The sequence below is a fragment of the Electrona antarctica genome, assembly GCF_951216825.1.
Source record: "Electrona antarctica genome assembly, chromosome: 22".
NCBI classification, from domain to species: domain Eukaryota; kingdom Metazoa; phylum Chordata; class Actinopteri; order Myctophiformes; family Myctophidae; genus Electrona; species Electrona antarctica.
Window position 1 is genome coordinate 15000428 of NC_136805.1, and position 26066 is coordinate 15026493.

The 26066-nt window shown below is 42.1% G+C and overlaps 2 protein-coding genes across 2 annotated transcripts; one reads left to right on the forward strand and one right to left on the reverse strand.

Annotated features, from left to right (window-relative positions):
* Positions 1-531: 531 nt before the first annotated feature.
* On the forward strand, positions 532-2354 carry prrt2 (proline-rich transmembrane protein 2; the record flags this gene model as incomplete). The annotated part of the gene is made up of 4 exons (XM_079492245.1): positions 532-628; positions 965-1269; positions 1549-1678; positions 2179-2354. The coding sequence occupies 4 exons, from the start codon at positions 532-534 to the stop codon at positions 2190-2192; spliced, it is 546 nt and encodes a 181-aa protein (XP_079348371.1). The 3' UTR covers positions 2193-2354.
* Positions 2355-15382: 13028 nt separating this feature from the next.
* LOC306915208 (uncharacterized protein) lies at positions 15383-26031 on the reverse strand. The gene is made up of 3 exons (XM_079492482.1): positions 25631-26031; positions 21024-21131; positions 15383-17647 (listed from the first exon to the last, which is right to left on the reverse strand). The coding sequence occupies exons 1-3, from the start codon at positions 25878-25880 to the stop codon at positions 16731-16733; spliced, it is 1275 nt and encodes a 424-aa protein (XP_079348608.1). The 5' UTR covers positions 25881-26031; the 3' UTR covers positions 15383-16730.
* Between the last annotated feature and the right edge of the window lie 35 nt (positions 26032-26066).

Consider the following 26066-nt stretch of genomic DNA (forward strand, 5'->3'; position numbering starts at 1 on the left):
GTTGTTTATTTAATAAAGCTCATATTTATTGCAGATGGCTTTATCTTGTGAGGTTTAATAATCTGTCAACCATGTGTTTGTGCTCACTTGTCAACTGTCATCCATTTTATGACCTATTGGCATGAGAGGTGCTCTTTAATCATCATTTAGGATAAATTGAAGTCACAGTGGATTAAGCCAGTTCTCAAAGTTGGGTTTCAGTGGGTGAACTGTTAGGCTACTATGGCATCACAATCACTTTGACCACTTCAAACCTATTTTATACTTTGGATATACAAACATATCAGATCTATCATATGAAAATGAGATGAGTTTGAGAACAACTGTATTAAGCAATGACTGTGTGTAGGGGAGGTTAGCATTTTGTTTACAGTTATTGTTATACCACTAAATGACCTCCGGGTGTAGACCTACAGGCAGCAGGATAAGGACTACAGGCGAAGACAGCGCTTTCCCCAAGTATGGCTGCTAACACGATGCCAGACGCTACCATTTGGGATGGAGATGAACAACCTTCACTAATGGACGAAGATGTCTCCCTGTCGAGCCAAGTCTCTGTACCATGCCCGGTTGATGGACACGTGCAACTCCTCCATGGTCATGTGGGCTCGCGGCCCGTCCGCAGCAAGTCCAAAGGAGAGCTTGTCATCGTGATCAATGAGAAACTGGAAAACGGTAAGTGTATTACTGTAGTTTGTTTGTTTGAATATTTATACCGTACAATGGTGCTAAAAGGAAAACACAAGCGGGGATGGATCTGGGATATGCTTGCATGTAGTATACCTGCTTGGTCAGTTGACTACAGACTAGTCAGATTCCATGTAACTTGTCATACTGTTGTATTGTCCAGTATTTCATAAAAGTGCTATGAGAACAGGCACCCGTCAAATGAATTCACTTTAAATATTTCATTTACACAAGCCTTCGCCTTCTTTTCCTCATTTTCCTCTCATGTGTACGGTAGGTAATGGAATTCATTCATCTTGTGAAGAACCAACCTCTTCATCTATTGCTACTCCTCCCCGGAGACAACAGTCCATCTCCTACTCTCATCACCCGCATCACAGCAAGACGCGGAAGGGAAGCAGGGCGAGCTCCATCGGCTACACTGCCTTCTCCCCCAGACCGTCAATTTCCCGCTGTTCCAGCATTGCCACTGAACCACCCTTGGACCGGACCAAGGCGAAAGACTACCTCCTCCTGGCAGTGTTGGCTTGCTTCTGCCCCGTCTGGCCCATAAACATTGTAGGATTTGTTTACTCCATCATGGTAGGTGGAAGTGTAATGTTTCTTTACAGCTCAGGGTCTGTTTTGCAAAGTTTGCAGTGCTGCTTTAAGCTTCACTTTGATTCAAGGGTGCTGTGTTAGTTTTCTTTCCGGTCTGCAACTTGATCTCTCTTCCAGAATGCTGCATCAGATTGCCATGAAGCTGTATTTGTGCCATCACATCATATCACTCAGCACGTTTTCGGCTAAAACTGTTTTTTTTTCTTCTCTTTTTTGTGTGCTAAAAACACAGGCTAACGGACTTTGTTTGATCTCCTATAGTCCAAGAACAGTCTGGAACAGGGGAACATTGACGGTGCTTTGCGTCTGGGACGTGTGTCCAAGATGCTCTCTATGGTCTCCCTGGTGGGAGGGACACTCATTATCATTGCCTGCATTGTCAACTTGGCCAGTGAGTCCCCTACTAGCCACGACCTCTGAAACCCTGTCTTCCTTCTTTACCCTACATTTAGTAATGCTAGGTGAGATAGTTTTCCCTGAGCTCATATTGTTTTTTTTAAATTGTAAACAGTAATCTGACCACAAAGGATCTGTAGCTACAGGCAGATCTAATATCACTGTTGGTGATTATTAGAGTGACATACATGAGAAGGTCGCTCAGTTAAATGTTTCAAGCCTTGGTCACTGCAGTTCAAGCAGATACCTATTGGTACTTTGGCAGTGTTTGTATGGACAAATTGACTTATTAAGCCAAGCGATGTCCTAATTAGCTTGCGCATAGGCAGAAATTGTACATATAACGTTGAAAGTTAAGGCTCATGGGCTGGATGACGCTTCCTTTTCCTCTTATTACATAAGTGTTCTCTGTGGTCTGTGTAACTGTATATTTATTATTGAGTTACAAAATATAATGCTGCTGAACTAATATGCTTCCTCTTTTCTTTTTTTTAGTCAATGTGAAGTGAGTTTCATCCCAGGATGAAACTGGATAGGACGACTGATCACTTGGCCCATACCTGCACCTCTGTCTCTTTCACCACCTATAGTCATTACCTGGATTTGTGACAAATGTACACCATATGCAGCGCTTACTTATTCCTCCATAATCCATATAAATCCTTTTGCTAATGGAAGAAGAATTCTGCAAGACAATGCTGCTCTGAGTCAGAGTATTGACCATGTGATGATGGCTGGAGAAAGGGAGTAGCCATTTGGACTAATTTGTCCCTTTGTATTCTGGTCAGCACAAGAAATGTCCTTGAGAAAGACATCGCTCCTCAAGGTTGATTCCGAAATTGATCGAGACAAGGTGGGGCAGAGAAAAACACACTGGATGACACTGGAGATTGTTGGAACTGCGCGATCGATGTGAAAGAAACGGAAAGGATGATGTGACAAAAATTGGCACATCCATCCTTCATTGCACTGACGACAGAATGCATCAGAAATACAGCTTGCTGTTAAATCCCTTTGGATACACAGAGGCTTAGGGATATGTGTTGCATTGGAAAGACGTGCAGCCAGAAGAGTCCCTTTCCATTCCTCAATGCATTATTTTTCTTTTGTAAGTTTCCTGTCTTTCTAACTTCTAAGAGTCCTTTTATGTCCATTTATTTTTTGTGAGTGAGTATGTCTGATAGAGGGGATGAAAAAGAGGCTTGCCAAGGGTTGGATATGGGTGTTAATATGGAGGAGATTATAAAAGATTTTGGGCAGGAGGCAAAGTCATCACTGCAAAGTAAATCTATGTGCCAAACGATTTTATAAGAGGAAAAGTTTCTGCTTTGTGAACCTGTGCTCTTGGCAAAGTCACAAAATAGTTTGTAAAGGGGGTACATCAAATACCTGTAATTTGACCTATGTATGTTGACATCTGCTTTACACCGATAAATGCTTTTATAAATTGCAGAAGGGGAGCCAGGAGGACGAGATATTTTTGAAAACCATGAGTTACTCGAAAAACATTCACCATGAGTTTTCCATAAAGCTACGTTGCTTTTAATCATTGAAATTATACTACAAGTTATAGCCAACCTTTTGATAATGTTTGTTAAAAAAAAGAAAAAGAAAAAAGATTTTGACCGCAGTAATTTCATAATGTGATACTATTGAACTACTGAGCCACAGTTGTGTGTGTGTGTGTGTGTGTGTGTGTGTGTGAGTGTGTGAGTGAGTGAGTGAGTGAGTGAGTGAGTGAGAGAGAGAGAGAGAGAGAGAGAGAGAGAGAGAGAGTGAATGAATGAATGTGCAAGTGAATGAATGTGCAAGTGAGTGTCTGTTGATGAATTATTTGTGAGACACTATGTTTGGCCCAGAAATGGTTTGTTGCAAACACAGTAACCCCTCAAGGTTTAAAGCCACACCGCAAAGATGACTGAATTTCTAATGATCTAATATTATAATATGCCCCATGGCATGAGTCCTAGTCAAATGTTTTGATCAGTATTTACCTACCTATTCTCACTGTGATTCAAAACATTGCGAATGCAAATTTTATACATGATTCCTTCATGTTTCCTGGTTTTTGAGGCATGTTTAGATACCGGTATATGCCACGTCTTAAGAGTCCTCAATGATCTATATTACATACAGTACCTACAATACATTTTCTGTATTTACTAATATGAAAGATTTTTCAGGTTTTTCCTCTGTTAGCACTTGGATGTTTAAAGTCCATTGTAATCAACTGTTGGTGTATTCTGCAGATATATAAACGTATATATTGTCAATTCCATAGCTGATGAGTTAGCAGTAAGTAGCTATTCCAAGTAACCTAGACTAACGAACAGAATTAGCCTCCTGCCAGTAACTGTGATACCTGTGGTCTACTATAATCTCTGGATATTGGCATGTTGTGGATTAACCTTGATGTATGAAGTCAAATTCATATGAGGACAACTTGGCACTACTAGGCACACTGAATTATTGTATGCTTCCGAAGCACATTCTTAATAAAGACACATTGCATGAAAGTGGTCCGTCCTGTTTTGCTTTGAGAAGGGATGGAGGAAGCCCTCCAAGCAGCATTGGAGATTACAGGGATTGTGGATTATGGAAATGGTGTCAAATGTGTAAACTAGGCAGAGTTGAGCTGTGTGTGTGTGTGTGTGTGTGTGTGTGTGGTACAATATACTGTAAGTATAGTAGAATTTGAGAAACAAATCTTGTGAGGACCACTTTCCTAGAAATGGTTGTTTTAGAAATGTTTTAGACTGAGTTAAAATTAAGAGAATATTCAAATTGGGAATGGGCATTTACAGGTTAGGTTTAGCTGTTGGGGTGCGGGGTTGGAGTTATGCCGATTTCTATGTAGTTGCATGCAGTGCTGAACACTTGCTGGTCTGCCATCGGCTATTTTTCTAAAATGTCTATGTATAGTAAATACAAACGTGTGCAGTGAGAGAGAGAGAGATAGAGCAAGCCAGGGAGAGTTACGGCAGTCTACTAGGAGAACCAGGGAGACTGGGAGAGAGATAGACAGCCAGCATGTGTCGCTTCATGTGATAGCCTACTGTACAGTGTGAGAGCATGTAAGCTCCAGGGAGGAGGAGTGCTTACTGTTTTGTGCCAGTGAAGCGGAACTGATGAGGAGGAAGGAGGATGAAGCAGCTAGGGAGAGAGAAAAACGCCCTGAGCCAAGAAAGACACTATGATGGTAGGATGTAATGAGTGCCAAAACCCCTAATGACTTTGAGGAATTAACTCGCAATATCGCGCACACACAAAAATATGTTTAACCTCCCTCGAGAAAACATAATTTCATTTATATTAAAAAATGTAGATCTAAAAGATACAGTAGGGTCTATGATATGTTTCATTATATTTGTTCAACATTTTGTACAAAATCTATATACAGTGAAAATATGAAAATGATGAAAAAACGACATACTATAGTTCATGGTTTTGGCCCATCATCTGACAGAATAGTCTGTGTATTTGCACACTGGGCCCTGATTGGTGGCCCAAAACTTGGTGGGAAAGTACCTCTTTTATGTCTGGCTTCCAGGCCAGTTGGAAAAGGGCACACTGAGAGCTGGTAAGAGTATGTTAAATTGGACATTTTCATGGTAAAAGTTTAGCTGGACAGGGTTCTTTCAGACATAAGCCCCAACCGTTACATCTCAGGAAACAGGGGGAGAGAGCACCGTCTCCCGATGGTCCTCCAGCACCTTGATGACATGGGACTTGAACCTGCCAACTGTCTGTAGCAGAGGCAACCGATCAAGCGCACCACACCATTGAGCCAAGGCACCTTTGGGCATTCAGCAGACGTCTCCTGGTGCTTTTGAGTTTTTATTTTTTTATTCGAGCCTTGAAAAGTTCAAGTTACTGCAGCATTGAATGAGACATGAACACAGAAAGCCTGTACTGAAAGACTCATCATTAGACCACTGCGCCATCAGTCAGACGCTCTCAGCCAAAGTCTCCTGGTACTTTTGAAGTGATCTTTTGTGTGTTAGGCTTCAGTTAGTAAAGTGAAGATAACACAGAATCATATTAATCAGATGTTTCTTAGCGCTGTTGAGGTCTTCTTTTGCATGTTAGTCTAACAGCCGGGAATCGAACCCAGGTCCCCCACACGGAAGGCCAACATCCTAACCACTAAACCAAAGCAGTTGCCTATGGCGCAGGGGAGATATGAGAGGTCATCAGGCTGGGGCTGTGAGCCCCTGCTACAATAGGCTTCAGTTAATACAGCTCTACATGTTCAAATCCCTGTTCGCCTATAGTTTAATGCTGAAGTGTTTCAACTTTACTAACTGAAGGCCAACAAACACAATTACCAGGAGACTTTGGCTGAGGGTGTCTGACTGATGGTGCAATGGTCTAATGATCAGTCTCTCTGTACGGACATTCCATGTTCAAGTCCCATTGCTGCTATATAGGACAATGCTCTAGTACTTTGAACTTTTCAAGGCTCGAATACAAAATAAAAACTCAAAAGCACCAGGAGACATCTGCTGAATGCCCCAAGGTGCCTTGGCTCAATGGCATGGTGTGCTTGATATTGGTTGATTCGGTTCCCTCTGCTACAGACAGTTGGCAGGTTCAAGTCCCATGTCATCAAGGTGCTGGGATGGACCATCGGGAGACGGGTGCTCTCTCTCCCCCTGTTTCCTGATAAGTAACCGTTGGGGCTTATGTCTGAAAGAACCCTGTCCACCTAACATTTTACAGATAAGAATTAGGTCAAACGTTTAAAAATAAAATAGCAATGCATTTTGGCCCATCATCTGACAGAATAGTCTGTGTATTTCATCTGACAGAATAGTCAGTGTATTTGCATACTGGGCCCCGATTATAATCGTCGACAATGGCAATGTCATTTTTCTTGACTTTTGACGATGAAAAAACTACACACTATAGTATATTTGTTTAATCATTTTCATCTTTTTTTGTAATCGTCGCAAAAACCATGAACTATAGTTCATGGTTTTCGCAACGATTTCAAAAACAAATATGAAAATGATGAAAAAACGACATACTATAGTTCATGGTTTTGGCCCATCATCTGACAGAATAGTCTGTGTATTTGCATACTGGGCCCTGATTGGTGGCCCAAAACTTGGTGGGAAAGTCCCTCTTTTATGTCTGGCTTCCAGGCCAGTTGGAAAAGGGCACACTGAGAGCTGGTAAGAGTATGTTAAATTGGACATTTTCATGGTAAAAGTTTAGCTGGACAGGGTTCTTTCAGACATAAGCCCCAACCGTTACATCTCAGGAAACAGGGGGAGAGAGCACCGTCTCCCGATGGTCCTCCAGCACCTTGATGACATGGGACTTGAACCTGCCAACTGTCTGTAGCAGAGGCAACCGATCAAGCGCACCACACACACCATTGAGCCAAGGCACCTTTGGGCATTCAGCAGACGTCTCCTGGTGCTTTTGAGTTTTTATTTTTTTATTCGAGCCTTGAAAAGTTCAAGTTACTGCAGCATTGAATGAGACGTGAACACAGAAAGCCTGTACTGAAAGACTCATCATTAGACCACTGCGCCATCAGTCAGACGCTCTCAGCCAAAGTCTCCTGGTACTTTTGAAGTGATCTTTTGTGTGTTAGGCTTCAGTTAGTAAAGTGAAGATAACACAGAATCATATTAATCAGATGTTTCTTAGCGCTGTTGAGGTCTTCTTTTGCATGTTAGTCTAACAGCCGGGAATCGAACCCAGGTCCCCCGCACGGAAGGCCAACATCCTAACCACTAAACCAAAGCAGTTGCCTATGGCACAGGGGAGATATGAGAGGTCATCAGGCTGGGGCTGTGAGCCCCTGCTACAATAGGCTTCAGTTAATACAGCTCTACATGTTCAAATCCCTGTTCGCCTATAGTTTAATGCTGGAGTGTTTCAACTTTACTAACTGAAGGCCAACAAACACAATTACCAGGGGACTTTGGCTGAGGGTGTCTGACTGATGGTGCAATGGTCTAATGATCAGTCTCTCTGTACGGACATTCCATGTTCAAGTCCCATTGCTGCTATATAGGACAATGCTCTAGTACTTTGAACTTTTCAAGGCTCGAATACAAAATAAAAACTCAAAAGCACCAGGAGACATCTGCTGAATGCCCCAAGGTGCCTTGGCTCAATGGCATGGTGTGCTTGATATTGGTTGATTCGGTTCCCTCTGCTACAGACAGTTGGCAGGTTCAAGTCCCATGTCATCAAGGTGCTGGGATGGACCATCGGGAGACGGGTGCTCTCTCTCCCCCTGTTTCCTGATAAGTAACCGTTGGGGCTTATGTCTGAAAGAACCCTGTCCACCTAACATTTTACAGATAAGAATTAGGTCAAATGTTTAAAAATAAAATAGCAATGCATTTTGGCCCATCATCTGACAGAATAGTCTGTGTATTTCATCTGACAGAATAGTCAGTGTATTTGCATACTGGGCCCCGATTATAATCGTCGACAATGGCAATGTCATTTTTCTTGACTTTTGACGATGAAAAAACTACACACTAGAGTATATTTGTTTAATCATTTTCATCTTTTTTTGTAATCGTCGCAAAAACCATGAACTATAGTTCATGGTTTTCGCAACGATTTCAAAAACAAATATGAAAATGATGAAAAAACGACATACTATAGTTCATGGTTTTGGCCCATCATCTGACAGAATAGTCTGTGTATTTGCATACTGGGCCCTGATTGGTGGCCCAAAACTTGGTGGGAAAGTCCCTCTTTTATGTCTGGCTTCCAGGCCAGTTGGAAAAGGGCACACTGAGAGCTGGTAAGAGTATGTTAAATTGGACATTTTCATGGTAAAAGTTTAGCTGGACAGGGTTCTTTCAGACATAAGCCCCAACCGTTACATCTCAGGAAACAGGGGGAGAGAGCACCGTCTCCCGATGGTCCTCCAGCACCTTGATGACATGGGACTTGAACCTGCCAACTGTCTGTAGCAGAGGCAACCGATCAAGCGCACCACACCATTGAGCCAAGGCACCTTTGGGCATTCAGCAGACGTCTCCTGGTGCTTTTGAGTTTTTATTTTTTTATTCGAGCCTTGAAAAGTTCAAGTTACTGCAGCATTGAATGAGACGTGAACACAGAAAGCCTGTACTGAAAGACTCATCATTAGACCACTGCGCCATCAGTCAGACGCTCTCAGCCAAAGTCTCCTGGTACTTTTGAAGTGATCTTTTGTGTGTTAGGCTTCAGTTAGTAAAGTGAAGATAACACAGAATCATATTAATCAGATGTTTCTTAGCGCTGTTGAGGTCTTCTTTTGCATGTTAGTCTAACAGCCGGGAATCGAACCCAGGTCCCCCGCACGGAAGGCCAACATCCTAACCACTAAACCAAAGCAGTTGCCTATGGCGCAGGGGAGATATGAGAGGTCATCAGGCTGGGGCTGTGAGCCCCTGCTACAATAGGCTTCAGTTAATACAGCTCTACATGTTCAAATCCCTGTTCGCCTATAGTTTAATGCTGGAGTGTTTCAACTTTACTAACTGAAGGCCAACAAACACAATTACCAGGGGACTTTGGCTGAGGGTGTCTGACTGATGGTGCAATGGTCTAATGATCAGTCTCTCTGTACGGACATTCCATGTTGAAGTCCCATTGCTGCTATATAGGACAATGCTCTAGTACTTTGAACTTTTCAAGGCTCGAATACAAAATAAAAACTCAAAAGCACCAGGAGACATCTGCTGAATGCCCCAAGGTGCCTTGGCTCAATGGCATGGTGTGCTTGATATTGGTTGATTCGGTTCCCTCTGCTACAGACAGTTGGCAGGTTCAAGTCCCATGTCATCAAGGTGCTGGGATGGACCATCGGGAGACGGGTGCTCTCTCTCCCCCTGTTTCCTGATAAGTAACCGTTGGGGCTTATGTCTGAAAGAACCCTGTCCACCTAACATTTTACAGATAAGAATTAGGTCAAATGTTTAAAAATAAAATAGCAATGCATTTTGGCCCATCATCTGACAGAATAGTCTGTGTATTTCATCTGACAGAATAGTCAGTGTATTTGCATACTGGGCCCCGATTATAATCGTCGACAATGGCAATGTCATTTTTCTTGACTTTTGACGATGAAAAAACTACACACTAGAGTATATTTGTTTAATCATTTTCATCTTTTTTTGTAATCGTCGCAAAAACCATGAACTATAGTTCATGGTTTTCGCAACGATTTCAAAAACAAATATGAAAATGATGAAAAAACGACATACTATAGTTCATGGTTTTGGCCCATCATCTGACAGAATAGTCTGTGTATTTGCATACTGGGCCCTGATTGGTGGCCCAAAACTTGGTGGGAAAGTCCCTCTTTTATGTCTGGCTTCCAGGCCAGTTGGAAAAGGGCACACTGAGAGCTGGTAAGAGTATGTTAAATTGGACATTTTCATGGTAAAAGTTTAGCTGGACAGGGTTCTTTCAGACATAAGCCCCAACCGTTACATCTCAGGAAACAGGGGGAGAGAGCACCGTCTCCCGATGGTCCTCCAGCACCTTGATGACATGGGACTTGAACCTGCCAACTGTCTGTAGCAGAGGCAACCGATCAAGCACACCACACCATTGAGCCAAGGCACCTTTGGGCATTCAGCAGACGTCTCCTGGTGCTTTTGAGTTTTTATTTTTTTATTCGAGCCTTGAAAAGTTCAAGTTACTGCAGCATTGAATGAGACGTGAACACAGAAAGCCTGTACTGAAAGACTCATCATTAGACCACTGCGCCATCAGTCAGACGCTCTCAGCCAAAGTCTCCTGGTACTTTTGAAGTGATCTTTTGTGTGTTAGGCTTCAGTTAGTAAAGTGAAGATAACACAGAATCATATTAATCAGATGTTTCTTAGCGCTGTTGAGGTCTTCTTTTGCATGTTAGTCTAACAGCCGGGAATCGAACCCAGGTCCCCCGCACGGAAGGCCAACATCCTAACCACTAAACCAAAGCAGTTGCCTATGGCGCAGGGGAGATATGAGAGGTCATCAGGCTGGGGCTGTGAGCCCCTGCTACAATAGGCTTCAGTTAATACAGCTCTACATGTTCAAATCCCTGTTCGCCTATAGTTTAATGCTGGAGTGTTTCAACTTTACTAACTGAAGGCCAACAAACACAATTACCAGGGGACTTTGGCTGAGGGTGTCTGACTGATGGTGCAATGGTCTAATGATCAGTCTCTCTGTACGGACATTCCATGTTGAAGTCCCATTGCTGCTATATAGGACAATGCTCTAGTACTTTGAACTTTTCAAGGCTCGAATACAAAATAAAAACTCAAAAGCACCAGGAGACATCTGCTGAATGCCCCAAGGTGCCTTGGCTCAATGGCATGGTGTGCTTGATATTGGTTGATTCGGTTCCCTCTGCTACAGACAGTTGGCAGGTTCAAGTCCCATGTCATCAAGGTGCTGGGATGGACCATCGGGAGACGGGTGCTCTCTCTCCCCCTGTTTCCTGATAAGTAACCGTTGGGGCTTATGTCTGAAAGAACCCTGTCCACCTAACATTTTACAGATAAGAATTAGGTCAAATGTTTAAAAATAAAATAGCAATGCATTTTGGCCCATCATCTGCCAGAATAGTCTGTGTATTTCATCTGACAGAATAGTCAGTGTATTTGCATACTGGGCCCCGATTATAATCGTCGACAATGGCAATGTCATTTTTCTTGACTTTTGACGATGAAAAAACTACACACTAGAGTATATTTGTTTAATCATTTTCATCTTTTTTTGTAATCGTCGCAAAAACCATGAACTATAGTTCATGGTTTTCGCAACGATTTCAAAAACAAATATGAAAATGATGAAAAAACGACATACTATAGTTCATGGTTTTGGCCCATCATCTGACAGAATAGTCTGTGTATTTGCATACTGGGCCCTGATTGGTGGCCCAAAACTTGGTGGGAAAGTCCCTCTTTTATGTCTGGCTTCCAGGCCAGTTGGAAAAGGGCACACTGAGAGCTGGTAAGAGTATGTTAAATTGGACATTTTCATGGTAAAAGTTTAGCTGGACAGGGTTCTTTCAGACATAAGCCCCAACCGTTACATCTCAGGAAACAGGGGGAGAGAGCACCGTCTCCCGATGGTCCTCCAGCACCTTGATGACATGGGACTTGAACCTGCCAACTGTCTGTAGCAGAGGCAACCGATCAAGCGCACCACACCATTGAGCCAAGGCACCTTTGGGCATTCAGCAGACGTCTCCTGGTGCTTTTGAGTTTTTATTCGAGCCTTGAAAAGTTCAAGTTACTGCAGCATTGAATGAGACGTGAACACAGAAAGCCTGTACTGAAAGACTCATCATTAGACCACTGCGCCATCAGTCAGACGCTCTCAGCCAAAGTCTCCTGGTACTTTTGAAGTGATCTTTTGTGTGTTAGGCTTCAGTTAGTAAAGTGAAGATAACACAGAATCATATTAATCAGATGTTTCCTAGCGCTGTTGAGGTCTTCTTTTGCATGTTAGTGTAACAGCCGGGAATCGAACCCAGGTCCCCCGCACGGAAGGCCAACATCCTAACCACTAAACCAAAGCAGTTGCCTATGGCGCAGGGGAGATATGAGAGGTCATCAGGCTGGGGCTGTGAGCCCCTGCTACAATAGGCTTCAGTTAATACAGCTCTACATGTTCAAATCCCTGTTCGCCTATAGTTTAATGCTGGAGTGTTTCAACTTTACTAACTGAAGGCCAACAAACACAATTACCAGGAGACTTTGGCTGAGGGTGTCTGACTGATGGTCTAATGATCAGTCTCTCTGTTCGGACATTCCATGTTCAAGTCCCATTGCTGCTATATAGCACAATGCTCTAGTACTTTGAACTCGTTACTTTTCTTCCAGTTTATTATGTATACTCGTCGTCACGCTACTAGTCCTACATACTTACACCTAGAAACCCCATTCAAACGTACTTAGGTTCATCTTACGGGGGACATGTTTGCCTGAAAAGGAATCTTTGAAATGTGTCATAGTTTTAGCAATAAAGACATCTCTTTCCAGTTCTCTTCTGGATGTTATTCTCCAAAACATGCTGCAGAGTGAAAGTAGGAGGAACTCAGCTGGATTTGAACTCACAACCTCTGGCTCACATGGACGTCATCTTAACAAGGGTGCCACTGAGCTCTCAGTGATTTTTAGGTTGTACGTTGTTCTTCGTGGTGTCACTTTTCAAATGGGGCCTTGGGATCATGTACTGTACAGAGCATTTGAATGGTGCTGTGCATCAAAGGTGTCTTTAGTGCTTTTAAGTGTTATCGTGGATGTTAATCAGATAATACAAAGGAGAAACCATGACAGGACACAGACAGCCTCCCCATTGGTGGATGTGATCCTGGCAGCCAGCCCAGGTGTGTTCTGGTCCTGTTGATTGAGCTGAAAAGACCTATAAACCTTCGAAGGTTTATAGGTCTTTTCAGCTCAATCAACAGGACCAGAACACACACTCGTTACTTTTCTTCCAGTTTATTATGTATACTCGTCATCACGCTACTAGTCCTACATACTTACACCTAGAAACCCCATTCAAACGTACTTAGGTTCATCTTACGGGGGACATGTTTGCCTGAAAAGGAATCTTTGAAATGTGTCATAGTTTTAGCAATAAAGACATCTCTTTCCAGTTCTCTTCTGGATGTTATTCTCCAAAACATGCTGCAGAGTGAAAGTAGGAGGAACTCAGCTGGATTTGAACTCACAACCTCTGGCTCACATGGACGTCATCTTAACAAGGGTGCCACTGAGCTCTCAGTGATTTTTAGGTTGTAAGTTGTTCTTCTTGGTGTCACTTTTCAAATGGGGCCTTGGGATCATGTACAGAGCATTTGAATGGTGCTGTGCATCAAAGGTGTCTTTAGTGCTTTTAAGTGTTATCGTGGATGTTAATCAGATAATACAGAGGAGAAACCATGACAAGACACAGACAGCCTCCCCATTGGTGGATGTGATCCTGGCAGCCAGCCCAGGTGTGTTCTAGTCCTGTTGATTGAGCTGAGAAAGACCTATAAACCTTCAGGTCCTGCTCTGCTCAATCAACAGGACCAGAACACACACTCGTTACCTTTCTTCCAGTTTATTATGTATACTCGTCGTCACGCTACTTGTCCTACAAACTTACACCTAGAAACCCCATTCAAACCTACTTAGGTTCATCTTACGGTGGACATGTTTGCCTGAAAAGGAATCTTTGAAATGTTTCATAGTTTTAGCAATAAAGACAACCTTGAACCTTGAACCTTGAAATGCCCATGCCATTAAATGCAAGGTAATTTCCAGCCTTGCTAGTGGCAAACGCTTTTTCGTCACACTTTTGCATAATTTATAGCCCATGGCCTCGGACGGCATACTATAGCATGCCTTTTTTCATCATTTTTGAGGATTGGAAAAAAAGACGAAAATCACTCCAAGACCATGGACTATAGCCCATGGTCTCGGAGTGATTTTCGTCTTTTTCAAATTCTCGTTTTTCATCATTTATAGCCCATGGCCTCGGACGGCATACTATAGCATGCCGTTTTTCATCATTTTTGAGGATTGGAAAAAAAGACGAAAATCACTCCGAGACCATGGACTATAGCCCATCCAGTTTATTATGTATACTTGTCACTAAAATGTGGAACACCCTACCAACAGCCATTAAGAAATGTGAATCCCTAGACTCCTTCAAAACCACTCTCAAAGAGCACTTATGTACGGCTGCAATTCAAAACTGTCCCCTCTAAAAAAGTTAAAGTTCCCCTCTTTTTAAGTGGTGCAACCACTTCCTTAAGTGACTATGTGTGTGTGTGTGTGTGTGGGTGGGTGGCTGGCTGGCTGGGTGCGTCTGAGCACGAAAACAGCATGGTTGTTTTTCACCACCTGTGCGCAACCTAACACACACACAAACACATATTAACTGTATATATGGTGATTTAGGGTGTGCCAGTACAGTACAGTGGCGGGTACAATAGAGGGACCCCCACACGGTAACTCTGTCATTTCTTAACCGTTTCGGACGCGGGGCGGCTCGCCAGAATCGGGCCGGCACCCTGGGTGCGTTCCTGTTGGTCTGGAACCCCCCCCCCCCCCGGACCCCCACACGGAGTTGCACCACTTACTTCACACGGGTGTACTGTACATGTTTTTTACTTACTTTAACTGATTTCCTTTTGTTTATAGATGTGTATATTTGTACATCTTAAGATGCTGATGAATTGAAAATGGAGGACCAAAACAAGTCCTTACCCATTTAGGCCTGAGGCCGATTAAAAACGCCTCTAAAGTTTTCTGAAAAACTTCAAATATTGATATAGCAGCATCAATTTTTTTACATTTTTGAATACTGTACAGAACCCCAAAATGGGTTCCCGGCCTGAAGGGGTAAAACACCAAAAGGGGTTCCTCCCTGCACACGGGACACTGTTTTGGGATTTTTAGCTTCGTTTTTCCGTCGGTTTTCCGAAAAACGCGTCCAGTGTACAACCACCTTTAGTGCTTTTTCTGGTTTTATCCTTGTATTGACTGATTGAAAATTTTCAATCAGTGAAAATCACACATAATATTCCACAGCAGATAAATACTAATAATAATAATTTTAAACCCTTTATTGTGAGTCATGCAAAAAACATTGGCAGAAGAAATGTCAAAGTTCCCATTCTCTCAGAAAAACCAAAAACAGGGACAACAGGGAAGTAGATCAATTCCGTGTGTAAGAACATGATCAACATCCGATTGTGGCAGGCTTATTATACGTAAGGAAAACTAAATAATATTTGAACTAAAATGAAATCTAAAGTAACAAATACATAAAATAATACTAAATGAAAACTAACAATGCAGAATAAACTGAAACTGAATTTGGAGGCAAAATCACATTTTTAGTTTTTTCCACAACATAACTGATGCCATGCATATTCATCCTATGCTTGTCAGCTTCTATGAATCAAGCTTTACCTAATAATACCTGAAGAACTAAAACTAAAATTAAATAAAAACTAAGCTCAAACCACTCAATTCTTAAACTAACACTACTGATGCACCCGTAAATCAAAACAGAAATCTAACACAGAACTGAAAAACTAAATAAAAATGAATAATGAATATTCTAAAACTATAATACCTTGTGAGGAGGACCTTCTCCTCGTGTTGAATATAATAATCTCATACTTGATCACACCAAAAAGTGACTGAATACTAAGCGACTGAGGCTGTGTTTTAAATTGGTTACTAGCAAACTCGTAATATTGTTGAACTGGTCACATTTTGTGATTTCACTGGTTTAATATCTCTGTATCTTGTTATTGTCATACTGCATTATAAATAATGTTCCTTGGATTTTAACAAAACGAGATAAACGTGATTTTCAGATTAAGACATTTGAACAAAAACTTTGTCACAAACTGAACATTTTTTTTATCTGCATGAATCCTTCATGCAGATAAAAAAAATTGACCTTGCATCTTCTTCTTCTATTTCATGCTTTTTCATAAATGAATCATCATCATTTTTCGACCACGGTCGAGATCATGGATTTCACAATGCCCCGCCAGACTTTCCGGTCCTTCATTACTATCCCCAGTTCCTGCTTACTGATGATGCATGTGTCCCTAGCGATGACATCAGGGAGGCAAGAAGGGAAGATGTAACCTCATTGTCAGCTCTATAGCAGTGGCCGGCAAACTGTGTTCTTTTGGATCGGACTAGTGAAGAAACACAGGGAAGGTTTTAATTAATTAATTAATACATTAATAATACTTGTTCGTGCAGGAGTAACAAATATAGCTTTCTACAAGCTACAATGCAGCTATGCTAATTTAGCTGTTTTTGCCATTTAAAAGATAATAATGTTTAACATACCCAAAGTAAGTGGGGTCGCTATGTTGAAAATCTGTCAGTGGGCATTTATAAATATTTAACCAATGAAAGGTATTATCAATAACTGACTAAATGACATTATTGCATCCATTGGACACAGGATTGTTTTTTCCATTTCTTAAAATGAAACAGTTTTGGACATCTGTTTCCACCCGACAGTGACGATATGGTGACTCAGATTTGTTTTGTACACTAAAGCTGTTGCCATAAACTGTAAACTAACGGGTCTGCACAACTAAATGCTTTTGCCCCTGTATGAGTCCTCATGTGTCTTTTCAGATTAGACATTTGAACAAAAACTTTGGAACAAATTGAACAAGAGAAGGTTTTTTCACCTGTATGAATCCTCATATGCTGGCTAAGATTAGTTTTTACACTAAAGCTATTGCCACAAACTGTACAACTAAATGGTTTTTCCCCTGTATGAGTCCTCATGTGATTTTTCAGGTCACACATGTAACTACAGCCTTTGCCACAAACTGTACAGATAAAGGCTTTTTCCCCTGTGTGAGTCCTCATGTGTTTTTTCAAATCACACATGTAATTACAACCTTTGCCACAAATAGTGCAATTAAAGGGTTTTTCCCCTGTATGAGTGCTCATGTGTTTTTTCAGCTCGCACCGGTAATTACAGCCTTTGCCACAAATCTCACAACTAAAAGGTTTTTCCCCCGAATGAGTCTTGGGTGGTGTTTGTTTGGGTGCCTCCAGGTCCTGGCTGACTGACTGAGCCTCCCTAGTTTCATCCCACTCATCATCACTGTCTTCATCATCTCCAGTTGGTTGTGATGTTCCCCAGTACTTTATATAAGCTTGTGTTTTCATGTGCTCAGCTGAGGTGCCGGCTGGCGGGTCTTCCTCTTTGTTTTCATCATCTTCACTTTTCATCGTTGGGGATGTCAACGCTGACCCAAAAGCCTCCTCTGGTCTGAGAAGAAGCTCCACCTGTTCCACTTTGATCTGTGGAGACTCTGGTTCCTCCAGGACCAGACTGGAGATCCTCTCCTTTTGTTCGTCTTTAATCTGTGGAGACTCTGGTTCCTCCAGGACCAGACTGGGGCTCCTCTCCTGCTGTTCAGCAGAAAGCTCTTCACAAAGGTAGTGGAAGTCTAGGGAGGAGAAAAATAACACGATTGGTCAGTTTACTGAGATACAATGTTACAAGTTTTTCTCCCCAATGTAGTCTTTATGCCAATAGAGCGTCGCAGTCCCGTCCCCTTTCATGACGACGCCAGGCCCAGAAAATTAATCACAATGCATTTTTCCCAAAGACATTTCAAAAAGTATTTATTTAAAGACCTTTTAAGCGGCATATGAAGCCAACTCGAGTCGTGACAAATCATGACAACACACACAATATTTTGGACCAAACAAATAATTACAAAGAAAAACAACAAAAAAAGTGTTGTAACCTGCCGTTTTTTTCTACTTTCTAATTCTTTGTTTGGCCCGAAAAATTGTGTTTGTGTGGTCATGATTTGTCATGACAAGAGTTGGCTTTGTCCTCGGCGTAAACGTCTTTAAATAAATACTTTCTGAAATGTCTATGAGGAAAATGAACGGAGAATCATTTCCTGGGCCCTGGTAGGGGGCGGGACTGCGACGCTCTATAGATTATGTGTTATCACTGCTGTTGTATCCTACCGACTCACCTGCCAGTGAGGAGCCTCTAACCAGGAGGACATAGAGCCTTCGTTCTACTCCTCCTGCTCAACACTCCCCGCTGACAGGTGCCGCTCCAGCCTGTAGGAGCACATACAATGACCAGTATCACCCTCTCCACGCCCGGCTTTCCTCCCCCAAACGCCGACCAATAGACCTTTAGCTAAGCCCTTCCCCAAACTACTATGGTCCAATCACAACTAAGCATAACATGGGTTAGACAAACCTCTCCACCAATAGTTTTCCTATATGATAAAACATTGTTTAAAAAAAAGAAATGTCACGCACATATTTTTCCAGTGCATATGGCAGGCCTTGTTGACGGATTTGGAAGAGATTTTGAAGGTCTGGTAACAAAAATGAACCAGTATTCAATGTGTAAAGTCCATGATATTTACATTGGAATGAACGAGCCCAGCTGGAAAGTGTCCAACCCATGGGGAGAGGGTGGGGCTATTGTGTTCGCATAGGCGTCCGACAAAGCTGGCTGCACCACGGTGGATTTGAACCCACAACCTTCATGGTGGTGGGCAGGGGACATTTTGCAGCCCTGTGCTTGTACGAGTTCGAGACCCACAGAAACACACCCAGGGTGCCGGCCCGATTCCGGCGAGCCGCCCCGCGTCCGAAACGGTTGAGAAATGACAGAGTTACTGTGTGGGGGTCCCTCTACTGTACCCTTCACTGTACTGTACTGTCACTGGCACACCCGACATCACCATATATACTGTTAATATGTGCGTGTGTGTTTGTGTGTGTGTTAGGTTGCGCACAGGTGGTGAAAAACAACCATGCTGTTTTCGTGCTCAGACGCACCCACCCAGCCAGCCAGCCACCCACACACATAGTCACTTAAGGAAGTGGTTGCACCACTTAAAAATCCACCGTAGACATTTTATGCGCTACTTCCTGTCAAGAAAGTATCAGAGTATGGAAGCGCTCGTTATCAGTAAAGCTCCTCCTGCTGCCTCCTGCATTATGTGCACATTCAAAACAGGTGGTATGCATGGGCTGTTGAGAGATGGTCAACGAGCACTTCCAAACTCCAAAAACTTAGAAAAAAATTATTCCCAAATCCCAATGCATTTTTCCCATAGACATTTCAAAAAGTATGTATTCTAAGACGGTTACGCCGTGGACAAAGCCAACTCGAGTCGTGACAACTCATGACAACAAACACAATATTTTGGACCAAACAAATAATTACAAAGAAGAAAAACAACAAAAAAAGTGTTTTTTCTTCTTTCCAATTATTTGTTCGGCCCAGCAAATGCTTTGTTGTCATGATTTGTCACGACTCGAGTTGGCTTTGTCCGCGGCGTAAACGTCTTTAAATAAATATTTTTTGAAATGTCTATGAGGAAAATGAACGGAGAATCATTTCCTGGGCCCTGGTAGGGGGCGAGACTGTGATGCTCCATAGTAGCGGTTCCCAAACCTTTTTGGCCATGCACCCCCTGTTACCTCCTGACCTAGCTGACGCACCCCCCACATGGAAATAAAAATCACACCCGTGTGAACTGAGTGGTGTAAGGTCTTATATAGACTGATCAGCTGTGGTCTGACGTAATGTCTGACGTAATGAAATCACACCTGTGTGAACTGGGTGACCATAGCAACCATGCTCATTTTTTGAGCAGACAGACAGACAGACACGTAAACTAACAAAGCCAGTTGTAGGAGTGGTTTACACCACTCAAAAATTGCATAAGCTATATATATATACACATACAGTATATGCCCATATATGAACCTGAATATGGCATATATATGCAGCATAGGCTATATTCTGCATATACTTGCCATATATTGGCATAATACGTAGTATGTTGATATATTTACTGTATAATAAATACATAGCACCACCATTAGCCTTTTCATGTCGCGCAACCCCTAGAAGGCGCTCGCGCACCACAAGGGGTGCACGCACCACAGTTTGGGAACCACTGCTCTATAGGATATAATAGAAGCCATTGTCCTCACATTAATACAAAAATACGATACCGATTATGTCACTGGTAGGCAGATTTCTGAACTGTCCATGCACAGCCCTCCTCTAAGACACAGTGTATTATATTTAGCTTGCGTGAGGACCAAGTATATGAAGATAGGTAAAGAATGGGTGAAGTGGTCCTTTAAAGAAAACCAACCTGGGAATATAATGGGTTTTATCCAAATGATAAAGGTCAAATATTAAAATGATACATTTAACAACAGCTCCCTAGGCAAGACCACTTTTTGGACGTTTGAATTGTATAGTTACCTTGCCATTATGTAACTCTAAATGTGGACAAGAAATCAAAAATAATTGCTCCAGTGATTGGAACTTAACAATTCAAAATATGCTCCTCGTTGACTTAATTGTACGCTGAAACAGCTCTCAAAGTCACTCTTTTAGCACATAAATGAACAAACAAAGTTGATTCAGACAATATAGAGCATCACTAAACCCAGTATTTTTTTTGTTAGTTTGTTTTGGGGTTTTTAAATAAAAAAAAATCTGTTGATTTTACCATTTGAAAATCTGGATCTGGATCCACGGATCCACTCCAGGTTTTCTTAATTTCTTCCTAATAGAAAATCAAATAAATCCAATTCTTAGAGAAGTCAAGTCAACAACCTGCCAAACCTATTGCCTTATCCCATTTTGGGCGGGAACCCCTTTTGGTGTTAGCATTATGTTATGCTTTAGCTATTGAAAAATAGGTCTGCTATTTTAGAAAAATCGAAGAACAACTGACATAGAAACATAGCTTTTTCAGAAAACTGTCAGGATGTAGAAGACATTTTTAGAATCTCAGGTCAAAATGGGTTATACTGTACCTTGATATCCTCCATCCTGTTGTTCCTCCTGGACCATTAGACTGGGGCTCCTCTCCTGACGTTCAGGGGTAACCTGCTCCTTACACACAAGGAGCAGAGGGACATCATCTGCAAGAGGAGTTTACATCAGCACAGACCAACTAAAAGTGTTCTCCAGTTCAATAAAGATTGATACTCCTACTTTACTTTATTCATACGTCATCTCTTTGTACATTGAAACTGCTGACAAAACAACACATGAAGTGCTTGCTGGTCAGTTTGTTTTTATGAAACTTACAGAGAATGGTCAGCAATGTGCCCTAAGAGATAATCAAAAATGGTTGGGCTTTTATGCCTTTATTTCTAGGACAGTAGAATAGATGGAGATAATCAAATGTTAATGACAATTTAAAACCTATTAAATTGTCATGTAACCTTGCACAGATACACACACCAGCTCTGAGTGACAGTGAATGTGATTAAAAAAAGACCTGTGAGTGGTGCTGTACTGTGTGTGTGTGTGTGTGTGTGTGTGTGTGTGTGTGTGTGTGTGTGTGTGTGTGTGTGTGTGTGTGGGCTGCACAACAGTGACACTTGGTGGTGTTAGGCTGTGCAACAGTGACTCTTGCTATTTCCGTGATCAGACCCAGCCAGGGACACACATTGCTGAGCATTGGAGTGCTGCACCCTATGGTTGCACCACTCAAAAAGAAAAAAACGTTCAAGAAATGGTAAATGTAAGTATTTTAATATGATTGTCTTTTTGTCCCTGTGTCTTTATTGTATTATGTGGTCTTATGCTCTGCCTTGTCATGCTGGTGGTGTGTCGTCTAGCTTTTTTGCCTAATAAAAACATATTTCAAATTCTGGCTGAAAACAGGTACGGTACTATTCACTAATATCTCCACTTCTCTACAACACTGAGCAGAGCAGCACTGAATCTGAGTCCACGAAAATGAGTGTTCTGTGGCTGTGGCATACTCACTGGGGTCTGGCTAGCTGCAAGCAGATGCTCTCAGATGCTATAATTCTATCTGAATCTGGCATCTAGAGTTGCAATACCAAATAGAAAAGTCCTAGATGATTGTATTAAATTTAGGGCCGGGACTTTAACGCGTTAATTGAGATCAATTAACTACAGAAAAATTAACGCGTTAAAAAAATTAACGCATTTTAATCGCACTATTTTTTTCACCGCGGAACGTTGTCACTGGACAGTTTTCAGATGGACCGGCGCACCACCCAGTTCACCGAGTGAAGTGTCCGTTGTTACAGGGAGTGGAAACCACCCCCCTTTAGAATGGTATGGCCCAGCAGCATTGGGGGAACAATAACACCACCAGACAGTTCACCAGACCGGGGGAAGCCGCTGAGATCACTTTGCTTGTCCCCGTGGATTGGAAATAGGATTTAAAAGGCTATCCGATGATAGCGTGGATTACAGCACAGTTGTGTGCAATTATTCAATAAAGAATTCGCATATCACCGAAGACCGCACCTCGTCAAGCCTCCAGTATCGGCTCGATGCGAAACATGTTGCATGTTGCCTAGCCTGGAAGCTAACGTCAACAACAGTAGCTCTGGTCCATAGCGTAGTTAGGACTCAGGAGGAGTTCTATGGTACTTAATTTGATCCTTTCCCCTCAGACCCACGGAAGTGCAGGCTGTGCAGCCCCTCGTTTTTAGCACAAAAAAATATGTGAAAGCCTACTTTCCTCCTTCTAACACTATGGATCAGAGCTAACGTTATTCCAACTACCAGTAGCAATTCAAGGACCCGACCAGATGACATGGTTTCTAACTAAACGGTTATGGCCAAATAAAATGTAAAATCTGTTAATGGCTGTTACTGTATGTCCACGGAAGAAACACAGAGGTGCTTTCTTATGGTCATGTCACATATTTGCTGCACCAAGCCCCCCCCAACCCTGTGGAATGCATTCCCCAAACTCTCAGAAACATGCCCCCACCATCCAAACCTTCAATATTGCTTTCCCCAGCTATTTCATCTATTTAATTCCTTAGTGTTTTTCCTCTAATAAAGTTGTTTTTGATTTATCATGTCCCCCTTGTAAAGCATTTTTGGGTACTCAGAAAAGCTCTATATAAATTATTAAATTTGAGATATTATTATAATTTATTACTACAAAAACAATGTTTTATTGCTTAAACTTATGTATTCACTATTCATTGATTCACTAGTATACCAAAATCCATTAAAAAAAATAGCTTTCTCACTGTTCTCGGGTCAAATAATGATATGCGATTAAAATGCGATTAATCGAGATTAATTAACTACAAAGCCTCTGATTAATTAGATTAAAATTTTTAATCGAGTCCCAGCTCTAATTAAATTACATTACACTCACCAAGAATGCAGCTGCATGGATGGCTTGGATTGTGCTCTATATCTCTATCTGACAAGTTTATGTTTCATAAAAGTCCACCGTAGACAATACTAGACATACTACTTTCTGTCAATACATGCTGTGCAGGACCTGCAGGTGCAAGTGTTGGAGTTTGGAAGGACTTGTTTTCAATAACACCACGTCCAGTGGTCTCCTGCATTAGGTGTTTAAGGTGGTATGCACTATGCAGGACTGTTGAGTGATTTCCAACAAGCGCTTCCAAACTCAAACGCTTAGAAAAATAGACAGAAAGTAGCTCATAACATGTCTACGGTAGATTTTTATTAAATAAAAAAAAAACACAATGGATACAAAGAGGACAATCCAAGCTTTCCGTACAGCTGCAATCTTGGTGAGTTTCTGTTTCTTTTCTTTTTTTCTCTTTCAATGAAGGGCTGTTCAAGGGTTGGTATTGTAACTCTAGATGCCAGATAGCATTTTAGCATCTAAGAGTTGCTATATAAGAGTTGCTTGCGGCTATGGTCTGGCTATGCTAGGGAACCCCAGCGGTCCTTAAGGGGGTTCCAGGAGGTCCCCAGCAAAATTAGTTAAGTTAAATAAAAGTTATTATAATTAGGGCTGTCAAACAATTAAAAATATGCCAAAATATGTTTTTCTGTATATTGTTGTGGGAATGGAAAGATAAATGTCAGAAGGCGGATATATATACATTTTATTCTTTATAACAAATCCAGTGTGGCAGGATGGTGTCTCTCTGTCACACCCCATTATCGTGATTTGAGCCGCTGCCTAAATTGTGCAGCCTTTTATGGCAATAACCGACTTGTGTTTTAACTTTTTTCCCCTTCCAGATAGGGCTAGATAGTGTAGAGTGGATGGGAGTGAACCCTCAATACTTTGTAAACTTGACCTTTCACGCTGTACTTGGTCTGCTCTTTTCCCCCTCTACACCAAACCTCTGTCCCTAAATCTATCTACAAGCTCACAGCGCCTAGCTAGCAGAGTCAGGCATTGTGAGCTTGTTCTTATCGGAGTGTTAGCTAGATCTGCTATTTTTGTCTAATGTTCTCCTCAGAATAGGGATGCTAGGGTTCAAGTAGCCGCAAGCAACTGATCCTATTTTTGACACTCCGTCTGTGTTTTGCACTCCGTCCGTGTGTGTGTGTGTGTGTGTCCGTCCTTCCGGCCGTCTGTTACCAGCTAATCTCCGGCACCGTTAACCCGGTCGATGCCAAACTTTGCACACACACTCCCTGGATGCCAACGATGAACCTCTGCCCCACATTTTCCAGAACGGCCTGTTATAGCGCCACCATCAGGCAGCTTTTCAAATTTTTTACCTAAAACTGCACCGATCTGCGTTGCATGCACACTCCCTAGAGGCCAAGGACAAACCGTTTTATAGCCTTTTATAGCGCCACCAGGAGGCCGACTTTTGTAAAACACATTTTTTGATATTACTCCTCCAGATTCTGTCCAAAAATCTCACAAATCGTTACACACTATCTCTATGGTCATGTGCTCAAGTCGGATCTGTCCGATATTTCATATTCCATCCTAATTGGCTATAATTAGCTTTCACAGTTTGCAAGATTGCCCCGTTTTGAACAAAAGCCTCAAATCATGAACGCAGCATGCAATTTACGTGAAATCTTTCACACATTTTCTTACTAGGCTGAGGAATATATCCCACCCTTTTCACATTGGCCTGTTATAGCGCCACCAACAGGTTGATTTTTGCAAAAACATTTTTGCAACAAAATGCCTCAAAAACATGTTTATATTAATCCTAAACATTTTGCCAAACATCTCACACAGTCCTATCCTCCTGGTGGAGACCTGTGCCCAGAACGGCACTTTTTCTAGTTAATATCTGGAATCTAGAGTTACAATACCAATACTAAGTGTTGAACACTTGACAGCTTATTCATCCAATAAAGAAAAGTCCTGTGATTGTATTAAACGTTAAACTCACGAACATTGCAGCTGTACGGAAAGTACAGCTGCAAACAGGGGGGGTCCACATTATTTGATGGACCCCCTGTAGTAACTCTCTGAGGAGTGACCCCCTAAGCCTTAGGGCCTAAGGGATGCCCCATTGAAGACCCCATGTACAACCTGCAGTGTGTAGTTTGTCCAGGTGTGTGTGTAGTTCTTCTATACTGTGTGTTGAACCAACATGCAGTGTGTAGTTTGTTAAGGTGTGTGACTGTGTGTGTGTGTGTGTGTGGTTCTTCTATAGTGTGTGTTGAACCAAACCTGCAGTGTGTAGTTTGTTAAGGTGTGTGTGTAGTTCTTCCATCTCTCTCTGGAACAGGCCGCAGATGCGCTCAGCGACCGCAGTGAGGCGCTCCAACACAAACACTCTGACAACATTATAATCGCCGCTTTGTTTTTCCAACACGCACAATATCTGCTCTAAGATCTGCTCTCCCACCGACGTCAGTTGTTCATTTACCCTGAACCTGACGGACTCGATTTGACACATTTTAACTCGTTTACGAGACATTTGTGTTTAACACTGGACTGGAGAAGTGATCCTCCAGCAGAATGACAACACCACGACACACTTCCGGGTCAACGTGTTTCGCGCATGCGCAATAAAGAAGAACCCAGGGCTCGTTTGGTGGACGACTGTTGGCTTCTTCCGCCATCTGCTGGAGGTAACGTCACTGAAGAAACTATCAAAACATAC